At 37.4% G+C, this 22,866-nt stretch overlaps 1 protein-coding gene across 1 annotated transcript in view; it reads right to left on the bottom strand.

The window, feature by feature from the left end:
- The window catches only part of LOC120423645 (protein naked cuticle homolog), a 78,667-nt gene that overhangs the window by 5,343 nt on the left and 50,458 nt on the right, over window positions 1-22,866 (bottom strand). Inside the window, exon 2 of the mRNA XM_039587518.2 lies at window positions 5,211-5,593. Within this exon, the coding sequence (XP_039443452.1) occupies window positions 5,211-5,593 (383 nt within the window). The remainder of the gene's footprint in view (window positions 1-5,210; window positions 5,594-22,866) is intronic.

Genomic DNA, 22,866 nt, shown 5'->3' with positions numbered 1-22,866 from the left:
AGGACCACACAGCCGCGTTGACGTCACAGACATCCGAATGTCGCCATCTGGTGACGACTGGAAGTATTAATTTGCCTAACTCCAGGCGTTTACCACAATTTCAAATTTCTACCAACAGATGGCGTTGCGTCCAATGCTGCGTCCACTTGTCTGTGGCGCCGGTTATCATTATCATTACGTTCGGGGCGGTTCCGATAGCGGGGAATGTTTACATTTGAAGAGAGAGAGGGAGGGCTCGCGTTTGTTGAATGGATTCCGCCGCGGTCATTCATAAAGCCAGCGCCAAAATTGGGGCTTGCCGACCTAAAAGCAGCGGAGTAATCTGGTTTTAATCCTGTGCTGCACTTTGAAGTATCGGGAGCAGATTACGCGCGGATTATGGACGATTTTGGGGTGCAATTTGGAGGGAGGGGAGGGTCGAAAATTGTTTTGGGGTTTTCGGCCGCAAAATTGAGGGGATAATTTATCCTGAATCGATGGAATTTATGCACGGCTGATTGATTTCAGAGTGTAATTGAAATGTCAATCCAGAGTGATGTGGTGCATGGAATAGAGTTGGCTTATGGAAATTACAGACTGTAAATAAAGCTTGTTACCGTGCATAAGTGCATTTTATATTAGATCGATTTCAATCTATTTAAAATTCAAAGTTCAACCACAGACAACAAAAATGAATAAAAAGACTAAAAATCAAATAAAAATATTTTAAGAAACAGACAAAATTTAATTTGTATTCTAATTTTGTCTCTTTGTCTTTGGGATACTTTCTTCTTTGAATTTTGTTTAATAAAATTTAGCTCGAAACTAATTTATTTTTTCATTAATTTGCAGATTTTTCAAAGTTTACAAATTTAGGATTTTTATTATAATACACTCAACCCCCGGTGGTTGGTCACTTTTTCGTTTGACACTTTTTTAGTTTGTACCCCGTTGGTTGGTCAAAGTCAAACTAAAAAGTGACAAACTGTCACTTTTTACACGGCGCTCACGTACACTATCAAAGCAAACGTTTGGTAGTGTGTGTGAACTCCGTGTAAAAGGGGTGTCAAACTTAAAAGTGACCCCGTTCGTTTGACAACAGTTGGTGTCAAACCATCGGGGTTTGAGTGTAGTTTATAAAAGCGTCCCGCCCGTGTGGATCAATCGGACCGCGCACTGGATTCACAATCCAGAGGTCGCCGGTTCGAATCCCGCGGCGGGCGCTCTAAAATTCTTTGTGTAAATATGGGTATTCGGCGCCGTCGCTCCGTGTCATACTTTCATACACTTAGGAGCCCAGGGCGGCGAAGTCCTTGTAGATAAAAAGGAAGACACTAGTGGTTGGTACTAGCAATGGTGGCCGACAGCTATAAAGTCAACTTCGTTTTTTTTTTTATAAAAACGATCCATAGTTATATATTAGGGTGGGTACGTTTTTCAAAAAGTTCTCGGATCAAGTTTTAGTATGGTTCAGGGTTAAAGTTTACGTGGCAGCTACCACGTGGGTGAGAAACGGCTGGAATATTTAATTGCAAACCCTCTTTTAATAGAAAATCATCATTTCGAGCAATCCTGATATTATTTAGTCGAATTCAGAATCTTTGCATAGCTAATTTGTCATTTTTTTGCAAATATTTCAACCACGTGGTAGCTGCCTGACGTATGGCGTCGCGGTGTTTATCAAGCTTTCATAGCATGCTAAGGAAAATTTGATGCTTTTTGAGGGAAACCGTTGATTCCGGAGACATCGGATTGTTTGCCGATGCGCCAGGTCTAGGGACAACAAATCCATATGCTCTCTTCGGGAAAAGTGTTCTCCAGACCATTCCCCATAGGCCTGACCATACCAGAAGTTGGCACGTGATTTTCCCAGACCTGTAGGAGCGTTTGAACAAAAAGTTCCAATTTCCCATAGTAATTCCCATGTAAACTTTAACCCTGATGCGCGCAGCTAGTTTACAACCAAATGAGCTGATATTTGGCATGAAAGTCCCTATGGGCATGCCCTACAAGGGGAACCATACTAATACTTGATCCGAGAACTTTTTGAAAAACGTACCCACCCTATTATATATATATAAAAAAGATGTATCCATCCAAACACGAAAATAAAATAAAAATCATGAAGTGAAGTTGTTGATAGAGTTTTTAATAAACTATTTTTCAGAGAACAAACATACATAAATAGATCTATACGCAGGATAAAAAATTAAAAAAAAATCAGACACCATCATTTAAATAATACTGCTCAAAATATGTTAAAAGTAACATCAACCTTTTTTATGTCTTACAACTGATTAGGGTATATTATCCATTAGTGGACCCCTATCCTATAGTGGACACTCTGAAGGGTTTTTGACGAAAAATTCAATAAAATCACAATTTCAAGCGTGTTGTTGTCTACAAATCTTTTATTTGGCATGTTCAACATCATTTAAAACAATGTTGACTGACATTGAATTGTCCTTTTTACCAAAATAAGTGTTTTGAGTTCGACATCTGAAATCAGCCATGGCCACCAGCATTTTCACTAAAAACAGCATTTATATTTTATGTTTGAATTAACTATCCAATCATTTTTTGACTGATAATTAAACTTCAGCAAGTTGAAATAATGTAAGTTCAAGGAACTTTACTAAAATAAAGCGAAGAACTGCCATTTTCGAGCAAAAATTAGAGGGGTCCAATATAGGACAACGAAAATCCAAACTTTTCCAAAAGTGGACCCCTGTTAATTTACCCTTCAAAAATGAAGAAAACTGTGTATTCAAGCAAAAGTTTTTTCAAAACATACAATAAATGCTTGTTGTTATCAACCTAAACGCATATTTTTTCTATTATGATATGAATTATAAATATAGCTGTTTTCATGTTCAAAGTACCAAAAATGCTGAAGCCGTAAGAATTTATAATTAATCAAAACTATAGTTAATTGTACTTAACTGTAGCATCATAATTGCAGTTTGAAATGATGTTTTTTAATAATAAATCAATAACACAACATTTTTTTTAATAAAAATGCGTGCTTTTATCAGCAACTGTAAACAAATGTATTGTTTAGTTTCAGTCAACCATTTATGTAATTAATATGGAAAAATTTGCATCAAAATTACTTATTTAAATTATTTTTATGTTTACAGTGGTTTTTGAAACGTTTTCTCTGATCTTTTTCGGAAATAAATGTGTTTAAATGTCTGTTAGGTTTTTTGTTGTTTAAAGCCAAATTTATTAACAAAACATATTTGTTTATGATGAAAAGTGAGCAAAATGCATCTTTTATTCATTATATCTATCATTAGACCTACACCATGCATCAGAAAACATCAAATATCGGTTAAATTTGGTATAAAAATAACAATTTGCCCATAGCGGACCCAAGTCCACAATCGGATTATGGACCCGGGTTCACTATAGGAAAAGAGGGTCCATAACAGGCAAAAAAAGTTTTTTTTTCAAATGGCTATTTTTCTGCTCAAAAACAAATAACTGAAGAAACAAATAGTCAAAATTGTTCAAAAGACTTCAGATTTCATTGTTTTGTACGAAGGGTCATGAAAAAGTGCTTAAAATATTGAAAATTTGTGAAAAATGTGCTTCGGTTATGCTGGGGGTCCACTAATGGTCAAAATAACCTAAATAATCATTGTCATAAAAAATAACAAACATTACTCAAAATTTAAAAAGTAAAAAAGTAGTAATCCAGCTGCGTGTAAAATACCTGGGTGTAAAATAAATATTGCATTATTTTTTGCAATTTTATGTGATTTTACACCCTGAAATATGTAGCCCATCAGTATGGAAAACGTACTTGACCGAAATGTCAAGCTCAAATATACGTTTATCCTTACAGCCTTCCATCGGTCTGATGGCCGAGTGGGCTAAGGCGCCAGTCCTTACTGTTGGTGCTGGGTTTGAATCTCGTCGGTTGCAACTTTTTTTTTTGTGTTTGCAAAAATTGTACATGCAGTGTGTGTTTATTTTGACGAAGGTGATGTGCATGCATGTGCATGCGATTTTACCATCGGATTTTTTGCTGTGTAGGTGATTGAAAAAAACGTATTTTTTTGGTCAAAATTCTTTTCATAAAAATAACAATTTATATGCTTGCCTCTTTTTTTTTATAAATCCTGTTTATTTTCATGCTTTAAATTTTTCAATTTTCCGGAAATATAAAACTATTCAAAGTTATAAATTAATTCTTATACTAAGTCGTTTTTTATAGGTTGGTTTCAAATGCACAAAAAAAAAAGAAAAAAAGAAGTATAGAAGCTGATTTGAAAACAAACTTTTGAAAAAAACATTACAAAAAACACATTCCAATTGCGAGAAATTTCTTTCAAAATTAATGGGACATGATAATGCTAAATATCTGAAATGCATTATCTTTTTAAAAATGATTTATTTCTGTTACATGCTGACACTAAAGTTTTTTAAATGTTTATCTATTCTTACATGGAGAAACTGCATAATTCGAAAAAATGTGGGGTTATTGTTCGCCCTGACCAAAATCTATATGTTGAGTTTGTTTGAAACTTGCAAAGCTTGCTAAAATTTTGGCAGAGCTTACTGATTTTGTAGTTGAATCTATTCATTTTTCACTCAATCAAAACAAGTCAATAATCAGGATAAACATTTACCATTGATTGTTGGATTTGCCATAAAATAGTCTTTTTGTGTAATGTAATTTGTAGTGCTTTGGAGTTCCTTTGATCTAGAGCTATTTACAATAGATAGAACAAATCTAGAGTTTTTTGATTAGGTCCTATAAACATATGGAAGACAATAGTTTATTGGTCCTTTAAAAAAAAAAACTCTAGAAATTCAGATTGTAATAAACCAGAAAAATTTACAAAAAAAAATCCATGTGCTAGAACTTTTTGATCTTGATTCTTGGAAAATATTGGAATCGATTCATCAATTTTGGCTAAGCAAATTGTCAAATAATAATTTTATTTAGATTTTGTCCTCTGATTTTCTTTAAAGAAAATTTTGAAGGGAAGACAGTTTTGTTCTCTTCCCTAAAAGTGATTAAACTTTCGTCCATTTTGGTCAAGTCAGTAATTTAGTAATGGAAAACGTAAAAAGTCGTTTTTGCAGTGAATAAGAAGGAGTTAATGGTCAGGCAGTAAATTTACGTCCAAATTATATTGTGAAACCATAACTGTGATCTCTTCTAAAGGAGTCCCATAATTTCCAAGTAAAAAAATAATAAAATAAACCAAAATACCAACCTCCAACCGCACCCGGTCGGGATCGCTCTTGACCGTCGCCGTCTTCCCGTTGCCGCCGGAACACTTCCGGAACTGCTGATCCTTCGCGTGGTGCTGTTGGGGGCCACCACCACCACCTCCGCCCCCCGCCAAGGACGACTTGTGGTGATGATGGCCAAGATTTTGCTGCTGCTGCTGCTGCTGTGATGATTGATGATGTGACGATTGCGTCTGCTGCTGCTGCTGGTGATGGTGGTTGTGGTGGTGGTGCTTGGAACCTCCCTTCACTTTCATCATCTGCTCCCGGTCGCTGGTCAGCAGCAGATCCGGCGGGGCACTACAGGCGGACGGCGCCCGCACCGGGTAGATAAGCTCCTCCGAGTCGGTGGCGCATTCCTGGAGCACTGTGGAGAGGAAAGTTGTTGATTAGTGACGTTGAAGCGGGGTTGATAAATGGCGGATCATTTGGCCGGTGGAACAGTGGCGTGAATTGGCGCGCGAACTTCAAAAAGGGACGGCCGATGGCCATACCGAGAGGAGCGAGTTGCACCCGGCAGGGGGCCAGCTGATTGTGGTGAGAGACTTGGAACTGGTGACGTGAGCGTTGAGGCATTGTTTGGAGTTGCCTCTTTGGCAGGCGAAACGTGACCTCTATGATCGGTAATGGGGTGCAATTTATCAAGTGATGTCAAGCTGTGGTTTAGTTCGCAGACCAGCAGTCTGGTTTGCGTCCCATGCTAGTCTTGCTCAGCATTCGAATTCTTCAACATTTCTTAGAGGATAGTCATTCACACTGCTCCACAAAGCGATCATTTGTAGCCGCCCATCGCCGTCGCAAACTCTTTGATCTTTTGGCACGCCTTTTGACGACACACGCACGAAGAAGAATCCGTTACGACAAACTCTTAAAAGAAACTAAACTGTTTCTTTGATTCCGAAACAGCCGGCATCGAGTGACAAACAGTGTGATGTCACAACAAAAAAAAAAGTGATAATTTTCCCTCTTCCACTTCGGAAGCACAATATCCCCTGTGAGTTGTTTTTGTTTTTTACCACTTAAGTTGTTCGGAATTTTTCAAAACCCCCCTCCGCCAAAGAAGACAAACATGTGACTTGAGTCGTGTTTCTTCGAAGATCACCACACACATGAACGCCCTAGCCCAGCCGCTCTTTGAGGGGTTCTCATAATGGCCACGTGGTGGCGGCGGCGGTTTCGCTACATGTTCCTTAATAGTATCATTTATCACACGCCGAGAGACCTGCTGGCAAACTGGTTTTGGGATTTGAGAGGTGGCGGCTTTAGAAGAAAAGGAAAAACGTGTCGCTTTTTCCTCTGCTGCGCAGGGAGGCATTTTCTTTGAAGATGAATCGAATCGCGTCTTCACAGCTGTTTTTGGTGGTGGCGGAGGCGGCGAGGGAAATCACTTCAAAAACATCAAAGAGCTGATGGCTCAAGTGCGGTCGAACGCTCTTTGAAGGGATGATGAGCGTGAAAATCTTCAAAAGACTGTCCTTTTTGGCGGTTGGAACTTTGCTTTTTTTGCGGTATCGATGGAAATTTAACAACAAATATGTAAACTTGCCATACTTAATTAAAAAATACTTATACTTAAAGACTATTCATTTAATGATCTTCGCTAAAACTAAATATTGATACATCTATCGATGGGTTCTCGAGCCACTTCTAAGTGCCAACTTCGATTCTCTCCTTTGCTCGATGTGCTTTTTAACTCGATGACTTGGATTTAATTTGCTCCAAAAATACTGTCCATTTGTCGAGTTTTGGTGTGCTCCCTCCGCTGAGTATCAAAAAAAGAAAAATTCAGTCGAGTCTTTATTTTACATTGTTCTGTAAACTCGGTAGCAACATTTGAAAAGGGCGCATAAGCATTTGGAAAGCTGTAACTATTTTGCAATTCCCGAGACAACAGGTAATTATTTAACTAAACCTGGAGTGTGAAAAGGGAAGGCCAGCTATTGTTTGACACTTCGAGTTTGGTGAAAAAGTTACCGGTTGTCTCGGGATTTGCATAATAGTTACAGCTGTCAAAATGCTTATTCGCTCTTTTCTCGTGTTGCTCCAGAACTGATGTTCCTCGATGGTCCCTTTAATATTTACAACCAGAGAGTCAATTTTATTATGGTCTGATTTGATAATGATAAATACAGTACTTGTTCGGTAACTGGGCGTGGTTTAACTGGGCTGTTTTTCAAAGGGGCGCTCGATAACTAGGTTGTAGCCCACTTAAAAAGCAGACAAACGTAAAAAAAAAAACATAAAAAACCGAACTGATTGAGGGGCCAGTGGATGCAAAAAGCAAGTTCAACAAATTAGAAATCATTTTTTAAGTTTTTATGAAATTTCAAGTTAAAATTAAAGGAAAATTGAAAGGTGAGCTCTGGAAACTAATTAAAGCCGTCTTTATTTTTGAATTTTATAGAGAAAATGTTATGCATCGGTAGCCCCCTCGTCATTTTTCGTTCAGCCCAGTTAGCGAGCAGCATTCGGTAACTGCGCTAAGTTCTCAGCCCAGTTACCGAACAAGTACTGTATTTATCATTATCTAGGGTGACCACTCAAAGCCAATTTTCAAATTCCCAACTTATTGCCGACTTATCCACAAATGATAATTTCTTATCCAAAAAAATGTTTCAAACAAAAAACTTTTAATACTACAGTCAATATCAACCGTCAGACAAAATTTCTAATTACACTAGAAAAATCAAACCATTGATTTTTTTTGTAAAAACAAAAACTTTACAATACATTTTTTTTTAAACTTTAAAAACGGTAGTAACTTTTATTTTGATTCAGAGGGAAAATGTCAAGATATAATCAATCAGTTTTGTAGAAATAATAAATAAGATTTCGATAAGTAGTTTGTTTTAACTGGAAATGGAGAAGGGGATTGCAACAAGTTACAGATAACTAAATTAGTAATTTATTCTCTTTGCTGGTAATTCGGAATTCAGAAAGACTTTTTGTTTTACCCCTTATTTCATGAGAATCATTGAATTATTTATTATTTTATTTAGTTTGTAAATCAAAATTCCTTGATTTTTTTTTAAGTTTCATTTTTTTATGTTTTCAAAACGGATTTCATTTACATTTCAGTTTTTCAATAACTGAAAATCAAGCTTTATTTCTAGAGTTTTTTTAATAGGTCCTATACGCTATTGTGTTTCATATGTTTATAGGACCTTTAAAAAAAAACCTCTACATTTATAGTAATTTACTCATGCTCACAAAACAGTTTAAGGGATTCAAAGATTTGGAAAAATGATTTGAATTGAAGTAATGAATTTAGCCAAACATTTAAAAAATACCACAAAATAAAATTATTGCCAAATTCAAGTCTAAATCATTTTGTTTTTCGAATATTTAAGCAATTTGACAAAATGAAATTGAGAATTTGAGGTCTATTCATAATGGGTTTTCATTTCCTTTGATGTTGTTAAAAGTTAGATGTTAACTTTTGTTTTAAAAACTTTGTCAAAAATAAATAAAAATCTCTTGAATCATATTTTTTTATCAAAATCTGTGCGATCATAATCCCAAGCAGACGGAAATAACTTAGGAATAACATTTTTTGATATATCAAAATACTAGGCCAATAACATTTTATGTTATTAATAACAAATTTTTTTATTCGTCGTTATGATTTTTTTTGTTGTTGGATGGTTATTGTAATAACAGACTAATAAAAAAATTCTTATTCTTCGAACAAATTTGTTATTATTTTTTGTTATTTTAGCAACTAATCCGATCATCCCAAAAACAGTTGGAGGTATTCTTCCATAACAAAAAATGTTATTCCTAAGTTGTTTTGGCTTTCAAACAATATCAGACCAATAACAAATTTTGTTATGATAACATAAACTGTTATTCACCTTTTATACAAAAATTGATTTTTCAAGAAGAATCCATAACACTTTTTGTTATTTTAACAGTAATTGTTATTGAAATGGCATGAATTTAGTTATTACCGTCTGTTCGGGATCATCCAATATTTATAAGGATTTTAATGTCTTACTAAGATACTCAAATACAATTAAAAATAGTGAAAAAATAAATAAATTTAAAGTATGTTGCTAAAGAAGTGAAATTAATTTGAAAATTGCACAAAGAATTATAAAATTGTTCAAGAGTTAGAAGACAATTTTGAAACATGAATGCTTGGGATTCTCGACTTTTCCTGACTATTTGACAAAAAAACACATTCCAGACATTTTCCCGATTTTTCGCGGGTTTTTGAGAATTCCCGACTTCAGTGGCCATCCTGTAATAAAATCGACTCTCTGGTTGGTTGTTGTTGTAAAGGGACCATCGAGGAACATCAGTTTACAGAACAAGGTAAAATAAAGACTCGATTAAAATTTGTAAAGAAGTAATTTGTAAAGAAGCTATCACAATATCCGATTTATGCGAGTGATCTTGCGCCAATTCAAAATCCTCCATCGAACCCTTCAGCGTGGAAATGGAGGGTGAGATCAATCCAAATCAAAATAATGAAATTTGTCATTTTTTGAACTTTCGAAGTGCTTGTTCTTGATAGGTTGAGGATCTGTCTGATTCTTGTTCTATGTTCAGACTGGGCCGGACAGTGCCCATTTACCAAGATTGGCCGCCAGAATTCCCCCGAAACAGAGATAAGATGTAAACTATACTTTCCAATAATTTCACTGCCGGCCAGCGATCATTGAATTGGTCTGAGTCATGTAGCTTAGTGCTAACACTTCTGCCTCGTAAGCGGTAGTTCAGGAGTTCAATCCCCGACTCGGACCAACACAACTGGTGATCGTTTACCTTCTGGCTTCGTCACAAGCTGGACCATATCAACAGAACTAAACTGCTACTGCTACTGAATTCGGGGTGTCCCCCCTCAGAAACTCTTCCAAAACCTACAGGTTTGCTGGTTTTTGGTTCCCACGCGACGAAAATTCCACTCCTAGACCCCATAGTTATACGACAGTTTTCGAACCCAAAAATGGTCAACGTTTTCCTATTATTTCCCAAACTGAAATCTCCAGAAACACACAATATATCTTTAATATCTTTGCAGAGTTCCCTAGAAATGTCTACCCAGAGAGATCGCCATAAAGCGAGCTTAACCTCCGGTAGCAAGGTACAGCTATACACCGGCTGGAACAACACCACTGAGTGGAAGAGCGGCCGCTGGGACTTTTAATGTGATTTGTATGTTACCCCGGTGAAGCCCGGTGTGGGGTAAAGCAGGAGGCAGCTTTTGGAAAACACGCGAGTTCGCGGTGTAGAAATCAAAACAGAAGCGCGAAATGATCGCGATCGTGTTTGGGTTCTTTTTCGTTGCTTTTTTTTCTCTCCTGCTCAGCCAAGTCTACCTTGCCGAGCGAAAAGCCGGTAGTCGTGTGAAATGCAAATTATTTCAACTTCAACTTTTTTTGCCGCGAATCGCCGGGGCCACGTGAGACGGTTTACTGTGCGGGGTTTTGGGACGCAGAAATTTCCGGCATTTCTCGGATGTTTCGAACAAATTTGAAATGATAGGAGAGATTAACGCGGGTTCGCGGAGGATTTCGCTGGAATTTTGCGGTACAAGAAGGGGCACAAGAGAAACAGTAAGTTGACACGATCGCTGGGATCATTTCTTGAATGTATTTATCGTTCATGTAAAATTTCAGAGAAAGAATCTCTCAAAAAAAATTAGGACAACTAAAACCAGGTCGTTCGGAGCGTTTCGAACGGTATGTCCACGTTTTCTTCCTCCCCTGTAGATATTGTTAAATGTGATTCGTTTACAGAATCCTCTCTGCGGTTAATTCAACGCAGTAGGCCTGGCCGCTTTTATGTGTGTGATACAGCTCGGAGTGCTCGATTGTACTACAAGTATTAATATTGACAAGAAATAACTTGAGGCGTAATATAACCATATGTATTTCCAAGATGCTTTCTTTGGACTGGCTGCGCTTGTGTTCGATTAGATTAGATTAGATTAAAAGACACCGAAAACCAGGTCGACCGTCTCGGAAAAGCAATTTTCAACTCTATTATTTCTTCCTTTCATCACAAAACCAAGTTCCGTGAACTTCTTTCTCACGAAACAATCCAATATCCGAATCACCGGGAAAAGGGGTGGCATGTCTCTATAGTGATGTCTTTGATCCGCTTAAATCCTCTCTGTTTGTTCGTACCCTCTTTGATTTATAGAGCAAAAGCGGAAAGAAGCTGGAAACAACTTACAACTGTGATTTCTTAGAGGAAAGTGACCAATACGAGTGTCTGTTTAAATCAAAATGACTAAAAAACATTATTTTATCAAAAATATGTTTGTGATGAAAGTGAAGCGATGCTGATTAAAAAGAGTAGCGCCACCAGCAAGTCGAGCGGCTTTCCGTCGAACTATGCTAATGTCAGATGAAGAGTTTTGCTCTCAATCAAGGGTGCAACCTCTCAGTCCGTTTAGCAGATTGAGAGCTCTCTACACTTAGTTCATGCTGTTCTCGTGTTTTAGGTCACTCCAAAAGCTGACCAACATCTCCTAATCGATACAACCGATGACACATTTCCCCCTAACGACGGAAGCTCCCAGTTCCGTTTCTTACATCTCTACAAATTGCAAGCATATCATCGACCGAGAACGGCGTGCGGATTCCCTACCAGCACACTTCAAACGAGCGAGTCTCGGGAATCCGGACACTTTGATCTTGTGGGCCACGACGGCCGCCCTCCCCGCCATTTGACGCCCCGGTTTCGCACTTTGTGTTTACGAGAATCCACCGCCACAGCTGCAGCGTGACTTTGCCAAAAAACTCCGAAATTCCCCGCTCGCTTTGAAAGCTGAGAGATCTTGGCCGCAACAACAATCCAAAGATCCAGAGAGATGAAAGCGAGTTTCAAAAGGATATCGCGCGCCAAGTTCAAAGCGATTCCAATATAATCTTCGCGCGCGGGTTTGCTTTTCGCGCCAAAAACGCTGTTTGAGTTTGTTTTTCCCGCCGCCGCGGATGCTGTTCCGAAATTAGACGAAGAGGGGGAATTCCGCGGTGACGCGCAAGGTGGTTGGGAAATATTTACTTTGAATTTAGTGTGTCGTCCCCCTCGGCGGCGGTGGCGGCGCGGACTTCAAACGCGCGATCCCCGCGAAGTGACAAAACAGCACTTTGCGTTAGTTCTAATTAATTACGGCTTCACCGCGATCTGGTCCCTGCGGTGCGGTGGGAATTGGCAAAATGACAGTTTAGTAGTTGTCAGTTAGTGTTATTGCACGATGTTTTTTGGCGGCGCTGGGGGCGATTTCTTTTGAACACGCCACGTTTTTGGACATCTGGGCGTCGTTTGGCGCACAACATAACACGTGTTTGTTGAGAGAGTGTATGTTTTGAAATCACGCTGCTTGTCACACAAAAAGTGGGATTCGTTTGAAGTTCCGACTTTGGCACGACATCTTACTCTGCTTTAACGACTTTAGAGTTTTTAAGATGTTTGTTTCAATTATGTAACGACGTTTCACAAAAGGTTGAAGAGTTTATTATGTAATTTAATGAAAAAAGGACAAGGACTGACATTTCCTTACATCGAATGTAAGTTGTTCTGACATTCAATGATGAAAACCGCTTGTAAGAATATCCATTTGGTTCCTTCAATTCCATTTGTAGTTCAGAGGTAAAGAGATCGACTCTTATGCCAAGAGCTCTGGTTTTAATCCCACATTCAGCGTCGTTCTCTGACATCCGTTGTCAGAACTGCTGCAAAAGTTGTCAGAAGATTTGGTTGCTCCAGTTTGGATGTACTACACAGTAAAACATTATGTAATATTGGAAGGTGTAATTTTGGAAGGTTGAATATTACCTTTTTTGCCTTCCTCACCTCAATGAGGAAAGGCTATAAAATCACTCGAAAAATGAACTTCTTTATTCGACCTCGTAGACCCACCTTCACGTATACCTATCGACTCAAATTCTGAACAAATCGAACCTATCGACTCAAATTCTGAACAAATGTCTGTGCGTGTGTCTGGATGTGAGTCCGTGCACCGAAAAATATGCACACGGTTATCTCCGGACTGGCTGAACCGATTTGGACCGTATTGGTCTCATTCGATCCGTTTTAGGGTCCCACAAGACCCTAGCTAATATTATGAAGTTTAGAAAAGTAATTCAAAAGTTATGCTAAATAAACGATTTCAGCTAAACTTCGAAAGATTGTAAAAAGGGTGGTTTTTGTAAGAAACTCCGTCATGCTATATATTGTTAGAAAGGTATTTGAAAGATCTTTCCAACGCATTCAAAAGATTGAAGATCTGAAAACCCCATCAAAAGTTATGAGCACGTAAGTGCTATTTATACACTTTTTTGAGGCTGGATCTCAAATATGTTGATGAAAAAGTTTTCCGGATCTACCATGCGACCCGTCGTTGGATAGGTAATCAAAAGACCTTTCCAACGAGCCCAAAAGATTGAAGATCTGACTATCCTATCAAAAGTTATATGTAATTTAGTGTTTTTAACACACTTTTTTTTAGGCCGGATCTCAGATATTTTGATAAAAAATAAGTGTTATTTATACACTTTTTTGAGCCTTTTAGTGTATTCACTCTTTGAATGCGAGGAAGGCACCAACCACCTGAAGGTGGATTGAGTAACGTTTTATGATGTAATTTTACCTCAATTTAGACTGAAAAAGCGACATTACACCAGAATAGTGGTAAATTTACACATTTTCCGAGGTAAAATTACACATTTTTTCTGACATAAAAGATGTACACAGCAAAAAAAGTGTAAATTTGGAAGGTGTAATTTTAGAAGGTTGAATATTACCTCTTTTATGATGTAATTTTACCTCAATTTAGACTGAAAATGCGACATTACACCAGAATAGTGGTAAAATTACACATTTTCAGAGGTAAAATTACACATTTTTTCTGACATAAAAGATGTACCCCTTTCCAGATGTAATATTACCATGAATTTTTTTTCTGTGTACCCCTTTCCAGATGTAATATTACCATGAATTTTTTTTCTGTGTACCCGGCGTTACCCATTTAGTTCACGTTGGTAGGTGATGCCCAATCGACAAATTTCAAATTCAAACCGATTGATTTTTCCAATAATCAATATTCACTTCCAAACCGCCCAAAAACGCACATATCCCTAAACCGCGCGAAACTAATTGGTATGCCCGTTTCAACGGAACCATAAAAACCCCCGTCCATGCCCTCGGGCCCCTTGCGGTCACGAGGAGTCATTTTCGAAAATGACCAGTCCGGGCCCAAATGGCACGGCCCCACGCAACCTCGGGCCCCGGAACAATCGTGCTGCGCGGCATTGCATTCCAGTCACATTCGCGGTTCGGTCTGTAATTGTTTTTTTTTTGCTGTTTCTGCGCTCCGTTACCCCGCGACTAAGTTGAGCGTACCGACTAAAAAAATCGCATCAAAAAGCGCGAACCGCAAATCACGAACCGGAGTGGCACTTTGCTTTTTTCGGTGGTGGCGGCGGCGCGTTTCTCGCCCCATTAATGCCACACACTTCACACCTTTGAGGTGGGTAATCGAAAATCGGCACCAAAGTGTGCCGACCACGGTTCCAGAAATCAATCAATCAATAAAGTGTGGTCGCCGCCGCTGCGCTAGAATGACAAAGAGTAGCAAAAAACACTTTGAGGTGGCCAAACGATTTATAGCTGTTGAAATTAGGGGTTTCAACTATAGTACGAACCCGGAACGCTTTGTCGTGTATGACCGAAAGCCGGTAGCTAGGCGTGATTAGTCGGCTAAGTTGGTAGAGTAGTTCTGGAAGCGAATTTGGACAATGAAAGTTCGTGCAAGTTGGACACTAATTAGGGGGATTGATTTATTCTTCTTTTATTTGGAAACTTGACTTGACTTAACCGGTTCTTGGAAGTAACTTGATTTATGTTCTTCGTAACGGACCTAATGCTGAACAATGGAACAATAAATGGTCAGTACAACTTACTTGATTTCTTCCGACAACTTTGACAAAAGCTCTCATATGCAATAAGTCTTCTTCGGAAGATTATTCTAAGATTCGAACAGAACCCGATTGGATGAGAATCTGTCATTTTACCACTGCACAGATTTTGTCCAAATTTGTTCCATTCGATCTGGACTGTAGTCCCATAAGTCCCTATTGGAAATAATAATGTTTGTTTAAGTCCTTAAACAAATTTGCAAAAAAAGTGTTCTGGTTGAAAGCTCCGACATCGTCGGAACTTTCAGTACAGTACACATGGTTCATTAGATTGCTTGTAGAACTAAACAGAAAAAAAATCATGTTAATATTACATCTTGGAAGGAGTACATTTTTTATGTCAGAAAAAATGTGTAATTTTACCTCTGAAAATGGGTAATTGTACCACTTTTCGTTGGTAACGTAACTTTTTCAGTCCAAATTGAGGTAAAATTACATCATAAAAGAGGTAATATTCAACCTTCAAAAATTACACCTTCCAAATTTATAAAAAAAATTTGCTGTGTATCGCAATCCACGCAGTTAAAATTGTGTAAATTTGGAAGCTGTAATTTTTGAAGGTTGAATATTAAGGTGGTGAAATTACACATTTTCAGAGGTAAAATTACACATTTATTCTGACATAAAAGATGTAGTATTACCCTGATTTTTTTACTCTGCAGTAAACATTGTATTTCACAGTAAAAAAATCATGCACCATTACATCTGGGAAGGGGTACATAATTTATGTCAGAAAAATGTGTAATTTTACAACTTTTCTGATGTAATGTCACTTTTTGAGTCAAAATCGAGGTAAAATTATATCATACAAGAGGCAATATTCAACCTTCAAAAATTACAGCTTCCAAATTTACACAATTTTTCACTGTGTTCGGTAAAAGAACCAAAATATTTCGAACAACTAACATCGTTAGGTCGCCATCACCGTCACATGGTTTGACAACTTTTCGTGCAACCGTTTTCGGCGCGGTAGAAGAGTTGACTTTTGAAAACAAAGCAAACCTTCAAAGCCAACGTCGTTACGAAAGATTTGTCTCCATGCGGCAACGTTGTCATCTCGTCGTCGTTGGTAACGGATTTGGCAGATGTAGGGCACGGCGATGTCCATCCCGAAAAACCTCGGGGGACAGCAGCAACATTGCTGCAAGCGAACGCAGACCAAGTGTGAAATTGAAATCCGCTCGTTTTCGACGAACGCGTCAACGGGGTGCACGGTGGGAAATTGTGTTTCAAGAACTAGAAATTGGCTTTTCAAATTTCAAAAATCAAAAGCGATGAAAGTTTTCCATCAAATGCTTTCACTGCACTCACTAAAGAGAGAAATTCAAAAGAGAGCAAGAATCTCATCTCGCATGGGAATAACAGAAAGATTCTCAAACATATCTTTTAATCGTTAATGTTTTTTCGAGATTTTGGAGCGTTTTTCTTCACCACATCTAACTTTCTTTCGGGAAAAATTAACAGTGAACAATGCAATTTCAAGGTAATGTGTGATTAAATCTGGAATTCGCCCTAAGCAAGTGAGACGAACCCAAATCGATGCTGTAGTGCTATTTTGTCGCACGTCGCTTTTTGACATTGATAAAACAAAAAATAGAGCACGCAATGTAAACAATAACAAACACGTTTTGTTTGGTTGACCATTCTGTGCATTTTCCCGAAGTTTTGTTAAATTTGGTTGCCTGAGTCCCATATTCTAATTACAAATGTTTACGGTAGTCGGGCTTCCACGTGTGTCAAACGTGTTCTGACCTGAAATCCCAGTTGTCGCACTTACAGCAATTTTCAGGGTGTGTTAATATATCACGACAAGATTGAAACTTTTTTCATATGAAAAATGGCAACAATGCACGGAGTTTTTTCGGTTTTTATTGAATATCTCAGCAAAATTTGGTAAAATCGGTATCGATAGAATTAGTAATTTTTTTTTTTGCTTTGTAACAATTATCGATTTTTTTAGAGTTTTAAACGATTTTTTTTCATCGCATCTAATTTTTGTTGGGCTAAAAAAATAGTTAAGGAGCCATTACATAACCGAAAACAAACAAACAAATTCACACTTTTTCGTGTTTGACAGTTTGCCAAACTCGCAAACTTGTTTGCGGCAAACTCGCAAACAAGGCAAAATGTATGCAGACTGACGTTTGTACAAACAAATCAGCAAACAAACAAACAAACCAGGCAAACTGGCAAACTGGCAAACTGTCAAAAAGTGCGAGTTTGTTTGTTTGTTTGCTGTAGTGTAATAGCTCCTTTAGTGAACAATGACAATTTAATCCATGGGAATTAGTAACCGAGTCCGGGATACGCCCTAAGCAAGTGAGACGACCTTAAATGGAGCCTAACATTTCAAAAGGGCACAAAACTTTTGTAAACAATAGTGTATCCCTTTCACTCAAATGACAGTTTGCATAAGGTGTTAGAGGGATACACTCTTGTTTACAAAAGTTTTTTTGTCCTAATGAAATGGAAAGCACGAAATGATTTCTGGAGATTTTTTTTTTTTGCTTTTTGGGTGTTTTTTAATACCACTGATTCAATGCGGTTTCAAAAACACCCAAAAAGCAAAAACTAAAAATTTGGTTTATTGGACCTTTTCAAAAAAAAAAAATCTGGGTCTCGATACTAGAAAAACCGAACTCCGATATTCCCTCCGTGTTCAGTCGTGATTGAGTTGACATCCTCTCGCGTGCAACAACTCGAAGCGGTGTGAAGTTGGGCTGGGTAGGGCGTCGAGTCGAGTTGAGATGGAAAGTGTAACACGTTAACAAATGTGTTGAAAGTGGATGATATTTTTACGACGTTCGAGTGCAATGTCAACGCCACACGGTGCAGAGCAGAAGGAGGTGCACTCTTTGTTGCATGCCGTCCGGATGGCCGGAGAACATCATCACCTACGTAACAACCTGCGTCGGTGGTCCAGACGATGGGTGGTAGTGTGCATATTTTGGTTTTAGTGTTGTCATGTCACTGTTAATAATTAGGAAAGAGTTAAAGACAATCTCAGTTCAGACCGAATCCCATTGTTGTCTACATTCCACAAACCTTGAACCCTTGACTCATATCCAGATTCTAACCAACTCGTTCCGAAAGTCGTCTCGCCCAAAAAATCCCAACAAATATCTGCGATATCTGAGCGGCCAAAGGTCCCCCCCCCCCACTGAGGTAACACCTCGTCGGCCAGCTTATCCGACTCAGCCGTCCACAAACAAGTCCACGTTTCATGCCGTGCCGACTGACGGACTCTGATGATAATTCGCGCAAAAGCCGCGTCTGGCGTCTAATCATCTGGCCGCAATAAAAAATGTGATAATTGCAGTTGAAATAATACATACATGCCATAAACGGGGGACAACAAATTGGCGGCAAGCCGGTCAACATGTGCCACACGTTTGCCGGCCAACGAATCGGGGCAGAAAGTGGGAGTGTAAGCGACGCGTGACCAGATAATGATTTTTAATTTGTGGTCGATAAGGTGATTTTTGCGGTTACGATCTAAATTGGAGATTCCAAGATTACGAGTTTCATACATATCTTAACTTTTTGAACTTGATCGAACTGCTACAAACTGAAATTTGCCAACATGTCAGTGCGTTAAAAATGATCTCTGTTGAGCTGGTTGACTTCCGGGTCTTCACTCCAGGAAGTCGTTGGATGTCCCAGAACATTCTAGTAAATGATCAATTTCTACTAGGAATTACAGGTTATCGTAGATCAAGTTGATCTACAAATCTAAATTCCAAGGAATTTGAAGACCTTCAAATGGTAAATCTTTGAAATTCAGTTTAGATCAGGAAGAAATGGTAGCCAAAATCAGAGTACCGCTGGATTTAAGCAGTGATGAAGATCACCAACTTCTCCCAAGCATCCTCTGATAAGTTCAGTGTCGCTCCTTGACGTATTTCCCCGTGGCCATCACCGTACCACCATGGGTGCCGCCTGGTGCTGACCACAACAGGTCACCGTGTCTGGCCTGACCGCGCACCGTCCCAAATTAACAAAAACCTGGGGGTGCGATGAAGCGTAAAAGCCTCAAATTTATGGACTTAATCCGATCATCACATATTAGCATCGTCATCTCGTACGGCATATGTCCGCGCCTGGCCGGGCTCCGTCTGGTTGGCCAATCTCGGTTGACCTTTACCGGCCACAAAGCCAGACGGGCCGAAAAGAAGAAGAAGAAGAAAAAATTAGGCAACGACCGGGTATCGCGTATAAGGCTAATGAGATAGTGAGCCGAAGTGGTTATTTGGCGCAGATAATGAGTTATCTATTGAAAACGGCCGATGCCGCGCCGCAAGGTAATGGGGTTTGGTGCGGGGATTTTTTTTTGCGGCCACTCTCGCTAATCACGAGACTTGAGCCGCGGTCTTTTAGATTGCGGTGGAATTCGCTACGCGCTCGCGCGCGCTTACTTGCGCGCTTGATCGATGGTCGGTAATATGTTTAGCACAATGTGACGTGATTACAAATTGTGGTTTGTGGGGTTTGGGAAATTACACTGTACCGGTTTTAGGTAAGTAGAAAAAATCTAATAACTAGTCGAATTGGTTTTTGTTACCTGTTGATACTTTTTTAACTATAGTATTAATCATCAGATCCTTTCAACAATTTTAGTGAAACTTTAATTTCAACTTTGTATTCACACTTGCTCCCGCAATTTTTCATCATCGTCAGAACCCTTGCGCAATAATTCAGCCAACCTCATCCATCTTCTCAGCCAACAACGGGCCGAAAATTAAAAGCGGAAAATTCCTGAAACCATTTTCCCGCCACTCCTCGCACAGTTCACACTGCATCATCGCCCCTAATGGAGCAGAAAAAAGACCACTCGCCCAGTATTTACCCCCAACGAGAGGAAAATAACACGAGAAAACCGTCGTCATCTTTTGCCGCGGCCAAAGTGGAGCACAACTAGCTTGAAAAATTAATTAAAATGTATGTCACACCGTCTGTCAAAGTTGGACACGTCCGTCGTCCATCCGTCGGGCGGTGGTGCTGGCGTCAGCGGACACAGTTCTCCGTTTAGTGATGCGATGCCAGAAGACCTCCCTTCTGGTAGCATAATCTATCGAAACTGTCCCCTTAACGAGTCAGTACCGAAGGGTTTGTGTGTGGGACGGTTGAGTTGGTAGGGTTGCTGGTGAAGATTTGAAGTTATGTAAACATAAAAACATGTCTTCAAAATCAAACTTTAAAGTGCACTAAGATTCTATTAGAGCTACTCCACCAACCCTCTATTGCCCATTTTAAGTTGCATTTTGGACAACTTTTGTTCTACGAAAAACTTAACTTTTCTTGTTTAATGTTTTTCTTATATCATTTTTAGTATTTATATTTGCATTTATCTTGTGTAGTTTATGTTTGTTTTTGATTGTATGTGGCTTATACTACCACCTCCTATTATTACCATTTGTCTATTTAGTTTTTTTTTTTCATGTTTTGCCTCATTTTCATTTTGTTTGCAGGTTTTTCACATTTCTTACACTAGAAAGAAACCATTATCATTTAAATTGTTTAACAATGCTTAGAGGCACAGTCTAGGACAATACAAAAAAATACTACATACTTATTTTTACATATGATAAAAAAATATTAGTAAAAAAACAGCCAAAATTGACCCCAGAAAAATTTACATTTTTAAAAACATTGGTAAAGTCACATAAAACATGTCACACTTCCAACCCTGAAATTTACTTCAATTTTAAGAGTTCTTCTTTCCAATGCTTTTTCAAACAATTAAAATTGGTTGGAAAATTGATTTTCGGCGATTTTTCAGAAGCTCGGAATTTTTTTTTTATTGAATTTACTTTTGATGAAATTCCAAATTGATGGTGTGTGAAATTCCAAATTGATGGTTGTGAAATTCCAGATTAATGGTTGATTAAAAAAAAACTTCGTTGTATTCCTCTAAAAATGTTCAAACAAATTTTAAACAGTCAGCCGTTAAAAAAAACCTCAATTTTCAATAAGACATTAACTAACCTCCTATCACAAAACGCCATAACAAAAAAAAGCCACTGCCAATTTTACAAAATATCTATGACTTCATCAAAGTATTTCTTACCAAAAATTTTTTGTATTTTTTTTGTTCCATCTGTAGTCTCAAAAATCGTTATCCAAGCTTTAATCTTTTTTTGTGAACATTTATTTGTTGACGATTTTTTTTGGAACAAAAATTAATTGAGGATTCACAAAATCTTCAATTAAATTTTTATTGGCATGATTGGAATCTTAAAAACAATTACTGCAAACAAACTTAAAATACAAATTAGGCAACAAAATATTTTCAACTTTTAGATTTAATATAAAACTATCAGTTACTGATTATTATAATGTTTCACTGTTTATTGGGTCATAGGTACATTGATGTTTCTTGAATAGTCACATAAAAAAAATTAGGTAATGGAAAATATGATAATCAATTCATTAAAGATGTGTAAATAAGCCCAATGTAATTTTTTTTATCATTTATGAATCTGAAAATATTGATTGCTATTCCAAAAATTAAATTTTCATAGAAAAAAATTGTACAATCGATTGAAAACTGTTCAAAATACATTGAACTTTGCATTTCACATCAAGTAGAGTACTGTCAGGTTATTTACAAATTTTGAAAATTGTAGCCACAGACTAAAAAAAGACGTAAACTTGATTAAAACAAGTATTATTTTTAACATATTTTTTACAAAAGCATAACTGTAATAATGAATGAAAAATTTTATGATTATTTATGTTAAAATATATGAAAATTGTTAGTTTGAATAAATTTTTTACGAGCTTTTGAGTTGTGTCAATCTTCATATGAACATTTTTAATCTAATTTATTAAGCCATTGCAAATATTTTTGAAAGTCAAAAGCATGGTTTTTACTTTTGAATGAAAAACTGTTTAAAAATGCATTTTTGCATTTTTAAATATATAAAGTGAAATTACAAGCAAGAATTTCAACATTTTGGAGATTTTTTTTAAATGCATTCTACAATCTGGCAGTTGATTTGCAATCATTCGTTTTCAAATATATTAGATTTGACGATTGCTACCGTGCATAAAAAAATCACTGAAATTCAAATGATTTTTGAGTAAACCTGAACATCTTAAAAATGAGGAGAGGATAGCATTTTAAATTAAGAGGAGTTCATTTTAATTTTATATTGGCTAATTACAGTTAAATTTCCAAAATTCTCTTATTTATTTTCATTTTTATTTGCTTTAAAATAGGTGCTTAGAATAATATAAATGGGAAATAAAAGGAATTCTTTTCTGTTCAAATTTCTTTTACTATATTTTTTTTTCTAAATTATTACTCAAACAACATTTTCAATGAGGAAAGACACTAGGTTCTAAAAAAGACTTTTTTTTTAACTTTTGAAGAATAAAACAGTTTGTCATCCTTTTTAAATCTGTTAAATTGTGAATACTTTTTAAACATAAATAAAGCAAATGAGTAGAACAGCAAATCTCAAATTTCAAACCCAATTGATAAAAAAAATGCAAAAATTATGCTACTGTCACAAATTTAATTTGCAATGTATCAATTATTTATGAAAATAAATTTGTTCATGAAATCTACAATTCCAGATTTTTTTTTATTATTGTATGGTTTTCATCGTAATTTTTTAAGTATTTTTTTTGTTGCTATTCATCATGCTCAGTTTTCGTTTGTTTCTAATAGTTTTAAGACAATTCTACAACCTCAAATCATTTC

This window comes from Culex pipiens, chromosome 2 (genome assembly GCF_016801865.2).
Source record: "Culex pipiens pallens isolate TS chromosome 2, TS_CPP_V2, whole genome shotgun sequence".
Classification (NCBI taxonomy): Eukaryota; Metazoa; Arthropoda; class Insecta; order Diptera; family Culicidae; genus Culex; species Culex pipiens.
This window is presented reverse-complemented; position numbering and strand designations above follow the sequence as displayed.